Raw genomic sequence first — 19,819 nt, forward strand, 5'->3', positions numbered from 1 at the left:
CTTATTCATAATAGCCAAAACCAGGGAAGAAACCAAGTGTCCATCAACAGGAAAATGATGCAACATGTTGTGGGATATTCGTACAATGGAATGCCGCTCAGCAATACAGAGAAACAAAGTACTGATACATGGAACATCCGGGGCTGGCTTACCATTTGGCACAGCAGGCAGAGTGCCCAGGCCCATGAGAATGTTCTAGTTTCTTTAAAATCAGGAGGAAAAATGAACTTTTAGGCTGAAGAAAACATTTTATTAATGTTAATTAATATGGACATATTTGTTTTTATAGCAACACAGTTATAAGATATAAATTTTTAACTTTGTTTTATTAAGAAAGGGCCTATGAGGTCATTAGGGCCTGTGAAGGTCATAATGCAGCCCTACAAACAATAAGAATGAGTCTTTTTTTTTTTTTTAAAGATTTTACTTATTTATTTGACAGAGAAAGACACAGCGAGAGAGGGAACACAAATGGGGAGTGGGAGAGGGAGAAGCAGACTCCCCGCCGAGCAGGGAGCCCGATGCGGGACTCGATGCGGGACTCGATGCGGGACTCGATCCAGGGACTCGATCCAGGGACTCCAGGATCATGACCTGAGCTGAAGGCAGTCGCTTAACCAACTGAGCCACCCAGGCGCCCAATAAGGATGAGTCTTAAAAGCATTCTGTTGAGCAGAAAAACTTGAGGTACCAAAGAGTATATGCTGTGTGATTTTATGTAATGAAATTCTGTAACAGACAAAACTAATCTGTATTAATAGAGATCAGAAAACGGTTGCTTCTGGGATGGGGAGGGATTGCCTAGAAAGAGGAATGAAGGTATGATTCCAGGATGACAGAAATGTTCTATATCTTCTTTTGGTGGGTTACCTAGGTGTATACACAATTGTCTAAAATCGTGGAACTGAACTGTTAGGACTGGTGCATTTTATTGTATAGCAATTATGCCACAACTAAAAAAAAGGAAGAAGGGAAGAATGGACACTAGAGGGAAGTTAATAATCTCTGCAACAGATTTGATGAGTGAATTCTTGAGACAGCGCTAGCTGACAAGATTTTAAGTTGCATTTTAGTAGAAAAGCTGTAGGGACTCAAAGGGAAGGGTCTAAGCACCGTGACGGGCCACTGGGGAACGAATCACTCTGCTCTGTATCATTCAAGGTTTTTAACTGCAAGCAAGAGAAAGTAGCTCTGGGTAATTTAAGCAGGAAACAAAATTTTGGGAAGAATAATAGAAACTATAAAGAACAGGCTCTGAAAACAGGCAGGAATTGCGGAGGCAAAACACAGAAATGATCACACCATTAGTTGGCTGACAGATCAGAGGATGCCCTTACACTATGCCTTTGCCCCACCCAACCAAACCCTATCTCAGGCTTCCACTGCATCTATTTATTGCTCCCCCCAAAGCGAAAAACCTGTATGGCAGTGTCCTGCCTCCCACTTACTTTGGAATTCCCAAAAATAGGGATAGAGTTTGAATGCTGGGCAGCCCCAAATAACCAATGTTTACAACACAATCTATCTCTGTAGTTTAGATTCCTACTTGTGATTCTAACTCCCTGTCCAGGACTTCCAAGATCCAGGGCGTGTCCAGTATAGATTGTTATGTTCTAAACACCACTGACCTGGCTTGGGAGAGGGAACCACAGGATCAGGTGTGGAAGATCACCCTGGCTCACCATCTGGGACCTGGGCAGGGAAACCAGTTATGCTGGTGAGCTATGGTGAGAGCGAGACTTATACAAGAGAAATATCTGAAAGGCAGATAGGATAGGACTTGGTGATTAAAATGGGCTATGGAAGGGCGCCTGGGTGGCTCAGTCCTTAAGAGTCTGCCTTCGGGTTGGGTCATGGTCCCAGGGTCCTGGGATCGAGCCCCGCATCGGGCTCCCTGCTCGGCGGGAAGCCTCCTTCTCCCTCTCCCGCTCCCCCTGCTTGTGTTCCCTCTCTCGCTGTGTCTCTCTCTGTCAAATAAATAAAATCTTAAAAAAAAGAAAAGAAAAGAAAAGAAAATGGGCTATGGAAAAACCAGGAAAAAGGAGTCAAAGGGGGCAGCCCAAGTTTCTGACTTGAGACAGGAGGGAGGGGTGAGGAGTTTGAGAACGCATAGGCACAGTGAGACCCAAGAGAGGCAAGGAGCAGGCTTGTTTCCTTTCTGTTTGGGGTGGCTGGGTGGGAAAGGTTAAGGTTTTGACGCAGTGAACTTGAGACAGCCGTCCAATGCACAACTGAAATGACACGTTTTAGAGACCAGCGAAGGTCCAGTCTATTGGCTGAAGCCATGGATAAGGGCGAGCTTAGCCTGGGTGGTGACAGGAAGAGCGCAAAGAGGGCGCTCGCGATTGCTGACGTTTAGGGAGCCGTCTCCAAGCTTGCGACACCGCCTGGCGCTGCGCACGTGTTCGCGGCCGGCCAAGCCCAGCGCGCAGACGCCAGTCCGCGCCCCGCCCCCGCCCTCCCCCAGGCCCCGCCCCGCTGGGCGGGGCGAGGCAGCAGCGCCGCGAAGTCACCGGAAGAAGTAATCGGGTAGGCGCGGGCTCAGCCGCCTGCGACCCCCGGGCGCACTTGGGAGGGGCACCACCCAAATGGGGCGAGGGTACGGGGACCCGCCGGGAAGGGGTGATGCCGGGACAGCCGGGCCCGCGGCGCTGAGCGCGGCCGTGGCGGCTGCGGCGGTGGCACTGGTCGCCGCCCTGCTCCTGCTGCGCTGTGAGGACGCGGGGTCGGGGGCTGGCTCCAGGTAACCCCTCCGCGCAGGGGACCGAGTTGGGCTCTCGCACCCCAGTGGGCGGGGGAAGGAGGGGTTGAAACCCAGAGTACCGTCGGGGAACGAGGCCTCTGGGTGCCATGGCACCTGGGCGCATCTCCTGTTAGGGCTCAGGTGCGGGGGATGGCCAGGGTGTCACGCCCTGCAGGTGATTCAGCACTTTCCCCTGGGCCCAGACTGCGGAGAATAACAATACCTTTTTCCAAGCAAGTAAACCACCATCGTTCCCCAGGATAAGCAAGGGTCATCCCTTAAACATCCCAAGACCAGCCGCTATCGATGTTATTTCTGCAGCATGGCCAAGACTGAGGCGCTGCCGAAGCTTCGGGAAGACTTCAGGATGCAGAATAAATCTGTCTTTATTCTGGGCGCCAGCGGGGAAACCGGCAGAGTGCTCTTAAAAGAAATCTTGGAACAGAGCCTGTTTTCCAAAGTCACGCTCATTGGCCGGAGAAAGCTCACTTTCGATGAGGATGCTTATAAAAATGTGGGTATTTGAGCTGGGACTCAAAAATGTAATTGCAGTGATTCTTCGGGGTGAACATATATTCATGCCTAAAGGCTGAACATTGCCCGGCCGGTGGTGGAGGAGAGGTGATCACAATGTGGCGGAGAATGGTCTGTGAGAGGCCCTCCTGGAAGCTGGAGTCTTGGTTATAGGCCCAGGTTGGCCTCCCCACTCACTGTATGACCTTGGGCAAAGCCCTTCTCACAATCTAGACCCCTATAAGGCCGGCCTGGCTTGTAATGAGGGCTTTGAAGACAGAGAAGAGCAAGTTTTCAGGGCCATTCAAGCTGGGTTCTACAGATAGTCCGGTAACCTGGGGCCATTTTCTCAACCACTTTGCTTGTTTTATTTACCTGTCCACCCAATATTAATGTCAGTGAATTGCAGGCAAGGTCTATGGCAATAAAGGTGAGATTATTCACCTACAAGAATTTCCCTGCCTAACTTCCCAGGGCTGCAGCCTTGTAAGTGGAATATTCTCTTCATTGTCACACTTTCATCATTAACCAAATGACATGCCAGACTTCCCCTAAATATTTGAAGTCTGAGCTTTGTGGAGATTCCTTTCCCCATGTAAAGGGAGTTGTGAAATGCAGTAAATTAAACTATAATGTAATCCTGAGACCCCACAGCTATAGACATTGGTCCCACAGGCTTCACAGGTGGACCATTCCAAATACCAAGTGGTCTCACAAATAAATGTTCTTAATCCCTGTAGGTCCATGGTCAGGTCATTTTACGTCTATCTTATGTCCATCAGGACTTTACTGTTTAAAATGGACATCTTTGGGCGCCTGGGTGGCTCAGTTGGTTAAGCGACTGCCTTTGGCTCAGGTCATGATCCTGGAGTCCCTGGATCGAGTCGTGCATCGGGCTCCCTGCTCGGCAGGGAGCCTGCTTCTCCCTCTGACCCTCCCCCCTCTCATGTGCTCTCTCTCATTCTCTCTCTCTCAAATAAATAAATAAAATCTTTAAAAATAAATAAATAAAATGGACGTCTTTGCTCAGACTTAGTTAATATGTGGTCTTCACAGTCTGACTTCATGGAGTGTGTCAAATACCTCCAGTAATTAGATATTGAAATTGAGTTCTGTGCTTTGATAATCAAGTTTTGGTGGCACGTCTTTTGGTTATGCACTTAATGGGAACATATTTTTCTTTAGCATACTCACAGTGCCAGAAAAATCCTTTAGAAAGAGGTAAGGAAGGAAAACTACATTTTATTTGAACTCCTGGATCATGGGAACTTCTCAATCTATCTTTTTTAAGTTTCACAACAAACTTACGATGTTATGTGGAGGTTCTTTTTTTTTTAAGATTTATTTATTTTAGAGAGAGAGAGTGCATGAGCAGGAGGAGGGACAGAAAGAGAGGGAGAAGCAGACTCCCTACTGGACTGAGCTTGATCTCACAATCCTAAGATCATGACCTCAGCCATAACCAAGAGACAGACCCTTAACTGACTGAGCCACCCAGGCATCCCTACATGGAGGTTCTTTTCTTTTCTTTTTTTTTTTTTTAAGATTTTATTTATTTTTTGACAGAGACAGCGAGAGAGGGAACACAAGCAGGGGGAGTGGGAGAGGGAGAAGCGGGCTTCCCGCGGAGCAGGGAGCCCAATGGGGGGCCCGATCCCAGGACCCCGGGATCATGACCCGAGCCAAAGGCAGATGCTTAACGAATGAGCCACCCAGGTGCTCTTACGTGGAGGTTCTTAAATCTGAGTGAGCACGAGAATTACAGAGGGTGCTTATTAAAAGTGCATTTTCTGCTTCAGAAGTATTGGTGCAACACCTAGGAATATGCCTTTTTTATCAAGCACTCACTGGCTGATTCTAACACAGGTGGTTCATGAATTGGACTGAAGGAAAGATTATCATTCCCATTTTATTGCTGGAAAAACTGAGGCATATGACTTGGCTAAATAACTTGGCCAAAATTACATGCTTAGTAAGTAGCAGGCTCAAGAGTTAAACCGAGGTCTTTGAGATTCCAAACACCATTCCTTGCCCTGACATTGTACTTCATTAGTATCCCTCCTGGTAGTACAGACAGGTCTTTTATTTTTCCAGAGAGAAAATTATAATTGAACCTGACTTTAGAGATCTGAATCACTTACAGTCCAGTTATGTGTACCGTGGACATATAAGTGCATTGTTGATTTTGAATTCAGATTAATTGCTTTTTAGTGGGGAAAAAAATGAGCTTGCAAAAAATTTTTATAATATGATTATGCATTTTCCTTAATTTAATTTCTATTTATCTTATTAAACTTGGTTTGTCTCCCAGCAAAGTATCAATTTGGTAAATAGCATCTGTAACAGTCACTTGATCATAGGTCTTAAAAGCTACCCAGTACCTTATTTATATTGTGTAAGTTATTAAGTGTATCCATGCTTCATATCCAATGCCCCAACTTTCTGCCACTCTGCACAGTGCCACTCTAGCTCTATCAGAAGTTTCTTACTAAGTAAAATAAGCACACTATGTGGAATCGCGATTCCCATGCCCTAGGAATCTGCCCTACTAAATAGACTAACATGGAAAAGATGGGAGAATGGCAGAAGAGATTCCAGAGCAAAGAGCTTGCAAAATTTGATGACAAGTGGGCAGCCTCTTCAGTAATGTTCTCTAATTTATTCTTTAAATCTAGAGGGGTATTTTTCTTTCTCTCTCTCTCTTTTAATAACATCAAGTTATATACAGCTGTGTCCTTGTTGTCTAGAACCAAGAAGTGGTGGACTTTGAAAAGTTGGATGACTACGCTTCTGCCTTTCAAGGTCATGATGTTGGATTTTGTTGCCTGGGTACCACCAGAAGAAAAGCTGGAGCGGTAAGGAAGACATAGACCCCTTTCCCTTTTGCTGTCTGGTAATGTCAACTATTCCTTTCTTGCTTACTCTTTTTCTTTATATCCGTAGTGCTTACATGTAATAAGCTCTTATCATTTGTGATTTCATATGCTGCTGTAACCTTTGCTATACTTTGAATAGTACGGATAAATTTATCTTTCCTTCAAAGTAATCCTTGAGTTCAGGCCTTCGTGCTGGAGACATCATAAATATTTACAAGGTCTTGCCTCTTGCAAATAATTGCTGTCACTACATCCCCTGACTAAGGCAGACCATTACGTCTGAGTAAAAGTAACTGGCTCATGCTGTTAGCAATAAGCTTTTTTTTTCCTTATAAATGTTTTAAACTTAAAGCATTCTCTCTCACATAAATGATTTGCTTCAACCTGTTTTCATGCCAAGTTTTAAATTTATGATATAGAACATCAGAACAGAGGCACGATTCAGCTGCCTTTAGTGATGACTCAGCTTTCAGTGGTGATTCAGCCCCAGTGGTGATTCAGCCCTAACTGACGCAGACTGTTCTAATCCACATTTTATCTTCTTTTTAATGGTATTCTAAATCACATCAGCCTCTGTCCAGAAGTCCTAGGTTACTATCTAGTTAAAAGTCATTGCTTACTACATAGACCCTCAGCAAGTGTTAATACCTCTTAATTTATACCTTGACTATAGTTTATTCCTCTCTCAGAGGATTGTTGGAGCTAAATGTGTTTATTTATTTATTATTATTTTTAGAGAGAGTGTGCAAGAGTGAAAGTTGGGGGGAGGGAGATGGGAGGGGCAGAGGGATAGAATCCCAAGCAGGCTCCACGACTAGTGTGGAGCCCGAAGTGGGGCTCGATCTCACAACCCTGAGATCATGACCTGAGCCAAAATCAAGAGTTGGACGCTTAACCAGCTGAGCCACCCAGATGCCCCTAAATGTGTCTATTAAGGTATTATGCTATTATGGTAGCAGGATCAGGATGCTACCATGGGGCCTTATCATAGATTTATAAACAGGCCCATGTATCAGAATCATTAGGAAGGCACGTGGTTAAGAACTATTGGTTTATACCAACTAAGGAGTTCAGCTCAAATGTATTTCTCTGGCCCTGTTGGTGATCCAAAGAATAATTCTATTTATGCTTTTGGTAGGGATGTATTTCCCAATCTTTTGCAGTTCTCTCATGTCCACTTTGGAACCCAGCTGGGTTTTGAGCTCTGTGCTGGGACGTATGGATTATAGAGAAGTTTGACTCTCCCAGGAATTGGCACATTGTGTCTCCTAGAAAGGGTCATTATCCTGCTCAGCAGCAAGTACAGTCATTTCTGTCCCAGCGACAGTCACAAGCAACGTGCCCTCTAAAAAGCATTGAAAAACTTTTGTTCTAGTACACTGCAGGTTGAACTGTCTCAGGTGCCAGGCTGATTTTGGTGGTGACTCAGCAAAATAAAAACGACTGCATTAGGCATAGAGCAGTTGATTTTCATCACATAAGGCAAATCTCATTATAGGGTGCTCTAAGAAAAAGTTGAAATTGCTTTGTTGCATTCAAATTTTGTAAAGCAATTTTAATCAGAGGAATTGGATGTCTTCCCTCTCCGGAATATTTTTTTTAGGTGGAGTTGGTTCCCCACCTGTTAGGCTACGCAATACCTTTTGTTCTCCAAAGTCAGTTTGAAAAGATAAAAGTATTCATGGGTAAGCAAGAGAAAAAAAACTAGTAAGCCAAATATAACCTCAGAAATGAGTTGGGGGTTAAATGTGACAGAAAGTAAGCTGACATTTCCTCCAGAATGTCTTTTTAAAAAAATTTTTTTTTAAAAATTTGATACTAATTTCTATTGGATGCAATATAAAGTTTGGAGGTTGGGATACCTTTGGGCAATTTAAAAGAGGTGACGGTTCACAGGTGGTTAGGTAATAATAGTTGTCTGATGGGGGACTGTGGATTTCCAAGCTCACCCTACCTGGTATTCTGGGTCAGCAGCCCTGTCTGTAGACAAAGAGCTTATCAGGTAGTTACTGAGATGCAAGCCTGGTGTCATTCATTCTGTAGCTGTTTTGTAACTGGAACATCCCATAGTTTTCCTTAGTGGTAGAACTTTCCAGTAGAAAAACTTGAAGGACGTCAGGGTTTCTGTCTCATTATTGACACCCTCGGGGTAGCCATCTTATTTCCCTTTGGTCTTCAGTGTGTGAATTTGCTGAGGTTCTTACACAAAGCACCATACCCAGGGTAGCTTCAACAACAGAAGCCTAGTGTCTCACAGCTCTGGCGGATGGAAGTCTGAGATCAAGGTGTTGGCAGGTTTGGTTCCCCTGAGGGCTGTGAGGGAAGGAACTTCCAGGCTTCTCTCCTTGACTCCTAGATGACCGCCTTCTCTCCGTGTCTCTTCATTCGGCATTTTTCCTGAGTGTGTGTGGCTATGTCCAAATATCTCCTTTTTACAACAGCACTAGTCCAGGTAGATTAAGAACCACCACACTCAGTATGACCTCACCTTAACAACATCAGCAATGACCCCGTTTCCGAATTGGGTCACATTCTGAGGTACTGGAGGTCACGACTTCAACATACGAGTGTTGGGGAAACGATTACAACCCATAAAATTCAGGCTATTCAGATTTCCCCTGAAACTGGTGTCGGGATAGGTCTGTTAGCTTTTTCAGCTGTTTGGAAAACCATTTTGTTTAGTCGTGTTAGATGCTGATCTTTTTCACACTCACAGGCCCCAGTTGCCCAACAGTGCAGTGGCTTCCTTACTTGGCCCCAGTCCAGATCTACTGGGTCAGAATCTCTAAGGCTGGAAGCTTGGCAACTATTTTTAGCAAGCTCCTTGGGAAATTCAGACGCAGCCAACCCTCCTCTTGTTGGACCTGCTTTCGCAAAGCATTAGGATGTGTTAGTCTTCCTCTCCTGCTGCTTTTCTAGGTACTGGAGTCCCAGATGGCCTTCACCTGGCTTTCAGAAGTAACTTGTGTGCTAGTGAAGGTTGTAATACCCTTTGAAAACCAGATCTACTTTGGCCTGGGGTGTGGAGCAGAAACGCACAGATGTCACTGAGAATAGTGCTTTCCCCTTATTTGTCTTCAGAGAAGGATGTGGTTCGTGAGTTTGAGGTGGTGTAATGTGGTTTCACCTCTCCATGCGCTTCCTCACGGTCCAGGTTCTTGGATTCTGTTGAATAGACAATGCCAGTAATGTGATTAAAGCCGCCGTTGTAACATTTATGAGGCATCATTAGAGTCTCCTGGCTTCTGATTCGAATCAGAATGAAACATTCTTCTAATCCAGGGGCTTGCGGACCACAGGCTGTGGGCCACATACAGCCTACCTGTTTTTGTATAGCCCATCGAGCTAAGAATGTTTTTATATTTTTAAATGGCTAAAAAATGTCAAAAGGGGAATAATATGTCATGACGTGAAAATACAAGAAATTCAAATTTCAGTATCATTTATCATTTATTGGAACACAGCTGCTGTCATGACTTTGTATATTATCTGTGGCTGCTCTTGTTCCGTGATGGCAGAGCTGTGTCACTGTAACAGAAGCCTGCAAATCTGGAAGTGTTTGCTATCGCATCCTTTACGGGGAAAGCTTGCCGCCTCCTGCTGTAATGTGTACTGTTTGATTCGATGTCTAGAAAGGGCTTGTGAAGTCACAGGGCCCCCAGTGACTTGAGGCTCTCTGTTTGGATACCAAATGGCCATGGGGCCTTGGGTGTGCTGGGTCGCTCCCCTGGGCCAGTGCCTCCTCGTCGGTACCGAGAAGGAGGTGACCACTGATCCCGTTAGCCTGCAGAATTCTTTGACTTCCATCACCCAGAGAAAAGAAGGCCCCAAATGGAAACATTTTGTGAGGACGTAGAGATGGACTCAGGAATCTCAGTTATCTGTTTGATTTTTTCTATCCAGAGCTTTTTCTCTAACCAAGATCTTGGTTCTACCACCATACATCAAATATAGAGATGCCTTCCAGAAATACAAACAAATGGGGTCTCAGATTATACCATTTGTTGTTTGTCAGCATCTCTGTCTTGTAGTCTAATTTATAGGGCTGGCTTGAAATGGAAGTAAAGGAGAAAGAATCTGAAGCAGGAATATGGCTAAGTGTGCCCCTTTACAGAATGACAGATCCTCCCTCCTTGGAGAAGGATGCCCTGGATGTTGAGTCATTGTGGCATGCTCTCTGGTCATGCCCGTCACTGCTGAAATACCTTGTTAGGAGAAGTTGTTCCTAAGCCAACGTGTTCCTAGTTTTCAGGATTGTGTAAAGATTAGAAGAAATACTTAGTAGCTTTGGATTTTAATAAGATTTAAAGAGTAATTGGAGAATTTGTCTCCCTTGATGATTGTGGAGCCTGTGAAGGTAGCTCTGCTGAGTCATATTACATTGCGCTTATTCTTTTGAGTGGGTGTTGGGAAAGGAAATTTATAGTGGGAACTTATTTAATCAATTCCTTTTTCTAGAAGGAACTCTGATTCCTAGCTTAAAGTAAGACACACTGACTATAGAATCATAAAGACACTGTAACAGAATGGACTTAATGCTCTCAGAAGAGATGTCTTTTCTCCTGCCATATGGTTAGGGAAACTAAATATGGTTTTTCTGGGAAAACACATGAAAACTGTGTTTCTGGGATATGAAGTATCTTGTTTCTTCTGTTGTTGTTTGTTTGGGGTTTTTTTTGCACCGTTAGAGAACAAGAAAGGATGTTAATAAGATTTTAAAGATAGCTTCCTTCTATCTCTAAATGGACTCTTCCTCACTGCAGAGAAAATTAGTGTGTGTTGGTATCTCCAAGTCTGTCACCAGGATCCACGTTTAAGTTTGGTTTCTAAGTCCTTGAAAGCCGTTGACCCCTTTGCTTTTGAGTTTCATTCACCAGCTAAAAGGCCACGCATCAGGGTGGGGGAAGTGGGCTTGGAAAAATGCGGATTTATAATCAGCTTGGGGTCTCGGAGGATTTGTGAAATCATTTTGGATTAACAGCCATTGATTGCTAATAAAACAATATTTAGCTTTGTCCAGAGAACAGCAGTGGAGAAAGATATGGGCACCTTGTCAACAGGGCCCATTGAACAGGGGTGACGGGCCAAGTGTGGGGGTCTCTGCAGCAGCGTGGGTGCTCGTCCTTCACGGGGCCGTTGTCAGTTGTTAGCCAGGCCCGTGAAAGGAAGGACGCCAGAGTCTGATGGCTAGGGTGGTATTGATGTGCTTTAGCTGACTAATCAGATTGAAAAAGTCCCATGGCACTTATGTCACTTTAATTTTCATCAAACAATTGGAGATGGCAGGACTCTATTAAGGAGAGGTTGATCCAGAACTAAAGCCAAATAAATTAGGGTCTCAGTTTAATCAAATTACCCCTCTACTGGCCCTGGATTAAGCGAGAGAGACAGCGTCGGTCCAGGGACTTGTGATTGGCTGAATCTTTCCTTTATTTTTAAAGAAGCTGATGAAAGAAAAAAAGCATTTTAACAGAGACAACGATGATAACGCTTCCAAGAAATAGTGCCAAACAGTAGCAGCAACAAAGAGGAATTTATTTCACTAGTCAGCGCTGTGATTTCATTGTGAATAACAGAGCTGGGCTCGAAATCAGAGTTTGGGGATTCCTCCCGCACACGTAAAATCTCAATTCGGAGAACGGCTCTGAGGAGGCTCATGTCCCTTTCTCAGGAGGAGCAGAGCAGTAAACTCGGTTCGCTTCACACGGGTGTGAAAGAGCCGCATCGGGAGCTGCAATCAGTGTGTAGGCGAGTCTGCTGCGAGGCTCGAATGTGCAAGTGTACAACACGGAAGGAGGTGGTGGTGATGTGTGGGTGAAGAGTGACGTTTATGTTACCTGCCCTGCAGGTAGTGGCTAAAATGTACCATCACTGCTGACAGAGGAGGACAGGAGAGGCTTTGGGGGTCAGGGGGACATTCTGGTTCTTGATCCGGACGTCGGTTGCAGAGGGGGTTCAGGTGATGAAAAGTCACAGCTCTGTCCTTACAATATGTTTACTTTGCTTTTATAATCGACTTCCATACCCATCTGAAAAGGTGTGGGCCTGTTGTTTTAAGATTGAAATTTGTATTAGTTTCCCACTGCTACTGTAACATCCTGCCTCAAATCTCTTGGCTTCAAACAACATAAATGTATCATCTTACAGTTCTGTAAGTTAGAAATCCAGCGTGTGGGCGCCTGGGTGGCTCAGTTGGTTAAGCGTCTGCCTTCGGCTCAGGTCATGATCCCAGAGTCCTGGGATCGAGTCCCACATCGGGCTCCCGGCTTGGCAGGGAGCCTGCTTCTCCCTCTGACCCTATCCCCTCTCATACTGTTTCTCTCTCTCTCTCTCAAATAAATAAATAAATAAAATCTTTAAAAAAAAAAAATCATTAAAAAAAAAAAAAAAAAGAAATCCAGCGTGGATTTCGCTGAGATAAAATCAAGGTGTCGACAGGCCACGTTCCCTTCTGGAGGCTCTGGGGGCGAATCCACTTTGTTACGTTTTCCAGCTTCTAGAGGTTGACCTGCATTCCTTGGTGCTTGGTGCCCTCCCTCCAACTTCGGGGCGGGAACAGGAGACTGAGTACTGTTCACACCGCCTAGCTCATCCCTCCTCTTCTGCTTCCCTTTTCCATCTTTAAGGACTCTTGTGATTACATTGGGCCCAGTTGCAGAATACAGAATAATCTTATTTTGAGGTCAGCTGATTAGCAACCATAATTCCACCTGCGGCCTGAATTCCCCTTTGCTGTATAACCTAACGCATTCACAGGTATGGGGATCAGCACACGGACATCTTTGTGGGGCCACCCCAGTTATGAATGAGTCCTTTTCACTAGCTGGAGGCAGTGTGAGATAAGAAGGAAGATGGGTACAATGGAGAGCATGGCTCAGAGGCAAGAATATGCATTCCGCTCTCCGCTTTCTCTTCTTACCACAAGTTCACCAAGTCACTGGCCCTTGTTTTCACATCTCCCTAATGAAGGGGTTGGACGTGGTGTTTCCTGAGGGGCAAGACCCACCTCTCCTTATGAAATAAAACATTTAGGATCATTAAGTACCCTAGGGCAAATTTTTAATTAAAAAAAATCATTAGAGGGCGCCTGGGTGGCTCAGTTGGTTAAGCGACTGCCTTCGGCTCAGTTCATGATCCTGGAGTCCCTGGATCGAGTCCCGCATCGGGCTCCCTGCTCAGCAGGGAGTCTGCTTCTCCCTCTGACCCTCCCCCCTCTCATGTGCTCTCTCTCATTCTCTCTCTCTCAAATAAATAAATAAAATCTTTAAAAAAAAAAATCATTAGGGTGGTAATGTCGTCTTCCAATTTGGAATCGTCATTATAGAAAACCTCATGATATAGTGGTGGGTCTAAAGCTCACTAGACTTTAGACTCCTCTCCAGTGCTCTGGAGTTTGAGGATGGCCAACATTTGTGGTAGTCCTGAGAAGCTGTTGCTTCATGACATTCCCTTACCTGGGTACAGGCATGTGTCCTTCCATTAGGCCCAGGCAATGAGTTTACATTCTATTGTTTGCACCGTTCTCCCCACTCCTCCTATTTATTGCCACTTAGTCCTTTTTTTTTTCCCCCAATTGGATTTGCTTTTTCTCTGCTTTTATTGGACTTTTATTCATTCATTTAGATATTTTTAGGTTACCTATCATGTGCCGGGCATACACTGATGCTGAGATATGAATTAAGAAGAAAGACCCTACCACTACACTCATCGGACTGAGTCTAGACCAGTGGGTCCCCAAACATTCTTGATTGTATACCTGTCAGTAAAAAAAAATGTGAGGATTCACTCTTTACTGTATATGAAGTATGTTGTAAAGCATACCCCCAAATTGGAAATTAAATAGATGTTGTTCTCATAGTGCCTGGATAGAGTTCTCAGCTATCCCCTGAGACCCCTGCCCATGAGAGCTGACACAGAGAAAATTGAGAATCGGAAAGTTATTAAAAGACAAAGAAATGTGTGACTTCAAGCCGTTTCTTAGCCTGGTCTTATTGTTCCTTTTGTTCCTTGCAGATTTGTTTGGTGTCTGTGTCTCAATGTCACTGTCCTTATTATTTCACTGGCCTTGCTGCCGCAGCTGGTCTGTCTATCCTGAGGATCACACTTGGAGCTTTTCCCAGGGCCTATGCTTGGATGCATTTTATTTAGATCTCCATTCCCCTGCAGGCCTCCTAGCCTGCCACCCAACCTGAGTAGTAATCCTTAAGATGAACTCGCAGCTTTTTGGAAATAACTCACATCCTTTTCCCCCTCAGGAAGGATTTGTTCGTGTCGATCGAGATTATGTCCTCAAGTCTGCGGAGCTGGCAAAAGCTGGAGGGTGCAAACATTTTAACTTGCTGTCCTCTAAGGGAGCTGATAAGTCAAGCAATTTTTTATATCTGCAAGTTAAGGTTTGTGCACATTTCTATCTTGCATATACTTTTGAGAACCCTGGCTAAGTGGCACTACAAAATAATGTAAAATGCTAAATAATACAGAAATGCATTAAATGCATTATATTATGCATTTTCTATAGTGGCAGGGACTGTTTTTTTGCATGGATATGTTTAGTAAACAGGAGTGATTTGAAAGATAATTTCCAATGTCTTTCCCCGTGTTGATTATCCAGTAATCATGAAATGAGTTGTGACAGCTCTGGTCTTGAATATCAGTATGGAATCTTAGCATTAGAAGAGACTTGGAGGCAGTGATTCTTAAACTTTTCCAGCGTAGATGATATTTTAGTATTGGGTATGGCTCTTGTCCTCAAGGTATCTCTAATATGCTTGTTTGGGGATTCCCCGAGGCTAGACCCAAGTTTGGTAATTTGATAGAAGGTCTCACAAGACGCAATATATAGTTATATTCACAGCAATGATTTATTACAATGAAAGGCTAGGAAGCAAAGTCAGTAAAGGGAAGAGTGCATGGAGTGAGGTCCAGAGGAAATGGGCACAAGCTTCCAAGAGTCTTCTCTCAGTAGAGGCACACATGCTTAATTTCTTCAGCAACGAGTGTTGAGAAAATGAGAGAAATTTGCCTGAGCACCAGAGTTCAGAGTTTTGATGGGGTCAATCACATTGGCACCCTGAGCCTGGAAAATAATTATAAACTTCCAGAAGGAAAGCAAGTGTTCAGCATAAGCCACATCATTTGTACAAATAGTTTAGGTAACGTAAACTACCCTATCAGTTAGGTAATGACGGGGACACTCCTGAAATCCAAGTTCTTGGACACAAGCCAAAGGTCAACCTTGCAGGCAGGACTTTCTACGATTAAAATAGAGTCTCAGCCTGCTATGTTAACTCTTCTATGCACCCTGCTAATAGAGACAAAACATATCTTCGTGAAAGCTAAGAGATTTGTCCACATAAACACTTGTATGTGAATGTTCATGGCAGCATTATTCATAATAGCCCGAGTAGAAACAGCCCAAATATCCATCAGCTGATGGATGAATAAAATCTGGTATATACATACAAAAGAATATTATTCAACTGTAAAAAGGCATGATACATGCGATAACATGGATGAACCTTGAAAACATTATGCTAAAAGAGAGAGGCCCGTCACAAAAGGTCACAACTTGTAGAATTCTGTTTATATGAAATATCCAGAATAGGCAAATCTGTAGAGACAGAAAGGTTAATGGTTGGCTAGGGCTTGGGGGGAGGGGATGGGAGTGAGTGCTAATTGGTATAGGGTTTTGGGGGGCAAAGAAATAATTCTAACCTTAGATTGTGGGGAAGGTGGCATGACTCTGTAAATATACTAAAAAACATTAATTATTAATAAGTTTTTCAAAAAGCTGCCCAAGATTGTGATGCATCAGGTGAGGTGCCAAATGAATGGTATGAACAGGCCAAGAAGGAGGAGAGCGTGCCATAAAATTCACAAGGCCTTCAGATGTCCCTGTGTCTGGCATTTCTGTTCTTGGAGATGCCTGGCATGAAAATTCATGGTTGGTCTAACAAATTTAATTTAAAGCCATCATATAGATGTAATCTCAGTCTCTTGAAATTTGATGGGATTTGTTAGGAAGATGGTAATACAGAGCATCTGTGGGTCTTCTGACCCACTGGAACTACCTGAAAACCAAAAAAGGTGGATGTTCATCAGCCTGCAACATTAATTCTAGACTAAGGGGAGATTATTCATTGATGGTTGAACTCCTAACACATTACTTAGTCTCTGGAGCTGTTTTAAAATCAGTCACATGAAAGGCCGGACTGACTAGGCAGCCATCCTCTCAGTCAGGACATCAACTCTCTACTGCCTGTCAGGATAAATGATCTCTTCCTTAACTTCCCAGAATCTAGAATTCTAGGTAAGGATATTTACAGTTATTGAGACCCGCAGAAGCAGATTATCTTCAAAACCCCAAGTTATTCCCTCTTCAGCATTACAGTAAACTGGTCTTCTTGATTAAATACTAAAATTTGGTTTTGATTAACAGGGAGAAGTGGAAGCTAGGGTTGAAGAACTACAATTTGATCGTTACTCTGTGTTCAGGCCTGGGTAAGTGTTCATACTGCCCAACAGTACAGTACTGTTCGTCATGCTCCAGAAGTTAGTTTTTCATTTGAAGAGGTTGACAACTAAGATATCTAAGCTATGAAAGAAGTTGACTAGAGGTGGATTGCTTCTCCGAAGAACATACCTTCTGGCTTTGAAGGAAAGGGTAGACCGTTTGTTGGTGCCAGGTTCAGAGTAGCCTGGAATTTCCTGGGTGGCTTTTGCTGCCTTAAAAAAAAAAAAAAATTCTCTTCATTCACCAAATAAAACATTTCACCCATTGTATTAATCTTTTCAGGCTGCCATAACAGAATAACACCACAGACCGGGAGGCATAAGCAACAGAAATTTATTTTCTCACAATTCTCGAGGCTAGAAGTCCAAAGTCAACGTGCCAGCAGAGTTAGTGTCTGCCAAGGCCTCTCTTCCTAGTTTGTAGATGGCCTTCTCTCTGTGCCCTGACATGGTCTTTCCTCTGGTGCACGTGGAGAAGTATCTGATCTCTCTCCCTCTCCTGTAAGGATACCAGTCCTGTCCGATCAAGATCCCACCGTTAGGACCTAACTTAATCTTAATAACCCCTCATAAATGCACCGTTATCAACTACAACCACACTGGGGATTAGAGCTTCAACATGAATTTGGTGGGCTGGGCACAGTACAGTTCCTAGCACCCTCTATGGTCTGAAGACAATAAACCATCTCTTCCTCTGCTTTTCTTTTTCTCTTTAGAGTTCTACTGTGTGACAGGCAAGAATCTCGCCCAGGGGAATGGTTGGTTAGGAAATTCTTTGGCTCCTTACCAGAATCTTGGGCCAGTGGGCACTCTGTGCCAGTGACAACTGTGGTCAGGGCCATGCTGAACAACGCAGTGAGCCCAAGCGGCAAGAAGAAGGAACTGCTGGATAATAAGGCCATCCATGACCTGGGGAAAGCCGATAGCTCTCTCACGCCATGACCACGCTGGAGAAACGCTTTCTACTGTAAAGCTCAACACCCGCCACCTTATTGGTACTTTCAGGGACAAAAAAAGTCAGTGTGCTTTAACGGTGGTTTCGCTAGTCTCAGCTGCCCAGATCATATCAAAAATTACTGTGTTCTGCACCAGCAGTTCAGAGCCTGGGTGGACGTATGGATACATCACCCAGGGAGCTTTTCAAAAATAGAGATTTGTAGGCTCTACCTCTAACCTCTGAAGAAGAATCTTCAGGGTATGAGCGCAGGAATCTGTTGGTTTTTTTAAAGCTTCCCCTAGTGTTTCTGGTGCCACTGGTGGGATGGCCTGCTTGAAAAGCTTCTCTGCAGTCAGAGTAGCAGCACAAACTTTATCTATTATGCAGATGATTTCTATTCTAAAATTGTCATTTGTGTCTTTGAGTTACCCAGCCCCGACTGCTGTATTTGTGTCAGTGGGCATCGTGCCTTACTACTTCTTTACAGTGTATAATAAAAGTCATTATATAACCGAGCTTGTATAATTCCTGGGAGAACTAAACATAGGAAGAAAGATAAATGGACAAGTCCTGGGTGATCCTTAGAAAATGTCCAAGTATCACTGATAACGTGCAGCGTTTTGGCCAGTGGGATGATATAACAGCGCTAGTGTTTACCCGGTGCTGGCTAAGTGCCAGCCTATGCACATGCTGTCTGTCCTGTAGCCCTCCACAATCCTTGTAATCCTGATGGGTGCTACAATCATCCCCATATCTTGGATGGGGAAACTGAGGGCCCAAAGCTGAAGACCTGAAGCTAGGCTATGGCAGAGCCAGGATTCTAACCCAAGTCAGCATGACCCATAGCTTGTATTATTTTTAACGACTCTGCAAAAGCCTCCGGTATCTGTATATTTTCAGGAAGTTCCACTTAACAGTGAATGTGCTATGGATGAATAAAATTGAAATATTTGTTTTCTTTTATAGGGTTTAGGATCCCAGTAATGATTAACCACAAAATGTTCACATAGCCAGTAGAAGTGTATGTCAAGGTGCCACACTTTAAAAACTATGGAAAAGGAAAGATGCAGAAGGAAGGGTCAAAGTCAAGAGGAGTACACAGTGTTAATTTCCATCCAGGAACAAAGGATAGTGGTGAAACCCTGTCTTAACCTCTGTGCTGAGGGAAACAGTGATTTGAATGATTCAGTCCATTTTCACAGGGTCTACAGTATGCCAGGTACATTTCAAGCTTCAGTGGACATCAGATGATAAAGGCCATTCCCTTTAATTGGGGGTGTATATCTGTAGAAGGGATTAGACATTCCCATTGTCAGTCACCCCGGAAAGAGACATATTTTAGGAAGGGGTGGGGTCTTAGGATGTGGACTTTAGGAAGGAGATGGAACATTCCTCCTGCCAGGCAGGGTTCCTTTGGGGCTGGACTCTGAAGAGCCTTTGTGTTTGGGTGATAACAGGCATGGGTTCCAAGGAGTGAGGCATGAGGCGAGGGGACCCTAGGAGGACATCCTGATGCCTGCGGGCTCTAAAAGCTACCCCCAGTGGCTAATTTTAAGTTATCCTCTCTATGTTATTTTCTTGCCCACAGAACCTTCTGTCGGGTCATGTTCAACTTCCTATTCTGGTCTCAATAGTGAGATGGGATGTTAGGGGTAGGGTCTGTCTGTGTTCATCTTTGGAGTAGAAAGGAAAGTGGCTCCCTCCCAAACCCAGCATCGTGGTGAGACATAAACTTAAAAGGACAAGATTCTGGCTCAGTCACCCTTCTAGACTGTATGTTACTTACTTTAGTGTGTTAACCTTGACTGGGTGTTACAAAGGAACTGAGCAGATATCCCTCCAAATGTTATACACACAGGGAGAAGGTGGCCCATGCTGGAGAAAGAGTTTATGTTGGAAGGATAAAGCAAAAAGGTGGATGGGCCCAGGTAACCAGAGGCCTTGAATTATTTAATTCAGCATACCGAATGCTTCCTAAGCACTCCTGGGCACATAGGCAGTATGGATACATCAGGGAACAGTAAGTTTAACCTACTGGAGCCAGCAGCTATTCTGGCAATGTAAGGACAAATATTCAAAACTAATATTTGATAGATTCTGTCCTCTAGTTTACAGATAAGACAGAGGAGTACATTCAGAAGAGTTGAGCAATATAAGGCATCATTTTCACTCAGCAAATTTACCAAGTACCTACTATGAGTTAGGTCATCTATTATGTGCCAGAGAAACGAAAGCAAA

The 19,819-nt window shown here is 44.1% G+C and overlaps 1 protein-coding gene across 3 annotated transcripts; it reads left to right on the forward strand.

The window, feature by feature from the left end:
* Positions 1-2,443: 2,443 nt before the first annotated feature.
* On the forward strand, positions 2,444-18,093 carry HTATIP2 (HIV-1 Tat interactive protein 2). Of its 3 annotated transcripts, none has more exons than XM_035012447.1 (6): positions 2,444-2,529; positions 3,065-3,260; positions 6,004-6,111; positions 14,388-14,525; positions 16,571-16,632; positions 17,361-17,776. In XM_035012447.1, exons 2-6 carry the CDS (start codon positions 3,066-3,068, stop codon positions 17,584-17,586), a joined length of 729 nt encoding a protein of 242 aa, XP_034868338.1. In that variant the 5' UTR covers positions 2,444-2,529; position 3,065; the 3' UTR covers positions 17,587-17,776. The 3 variants fall into 3 exon arrangements, with proteins under 3 accessions (XP_034868338.1, XP_034868337.1, XP_034868336.1); XM_035012446.1 differs by having other exon boundaries at positions 2,471-2,529; positions 3,003-3,260; positions 17,361-18,093; XM_035012445.1 differs by lacking the exon at positions 2,444-2,529 and adding an exon at positions 2,589-2,743.
* The last annotated feature ends 1,726 nt before the right edge of the window (positions 18,094-19,819 follow it).

Source organism: Mirounga leonina, unplaced genomic scaffold (assembly GCF_011800145.1).
Source record: "Mirounga leonina isolate KUSES-001 unplaced genomic scaffold, KU_Mleo_1.0 Mir_166, whole genome shotgun sequence".
NCBI classification, from domain to species: domain Eukaryota; kingdom Metazoa; phylum Chordata; class Mammalia; order Carnivora; family Phocidae; genus Mirounga; species Mirounga leonina.

Coding starts and splice junctions, on each gene's coding strand:
- HTATIP2 (XM_035012445.1), top strand. CDS start 2,589: ATGGGGCGAGGGTACGGGGACCCGCCGGGAAGGGGTGATGCCGGGACA. Junction 6,112..14,387: donor CCAGAAGAAAAGCTGGAGCG/GTAAGGAAGACA, acceptor TTTCCCCCTCAG/GAAGGATTTGTTCGTGTCGA. Junction 14,526..16,570: donor TTTTATATCTGCAAGTTAAG/GTTTGTGCACAT, acceptor TTTGATTAACAG/GGAGAAGTGGAAGCTAGGGT.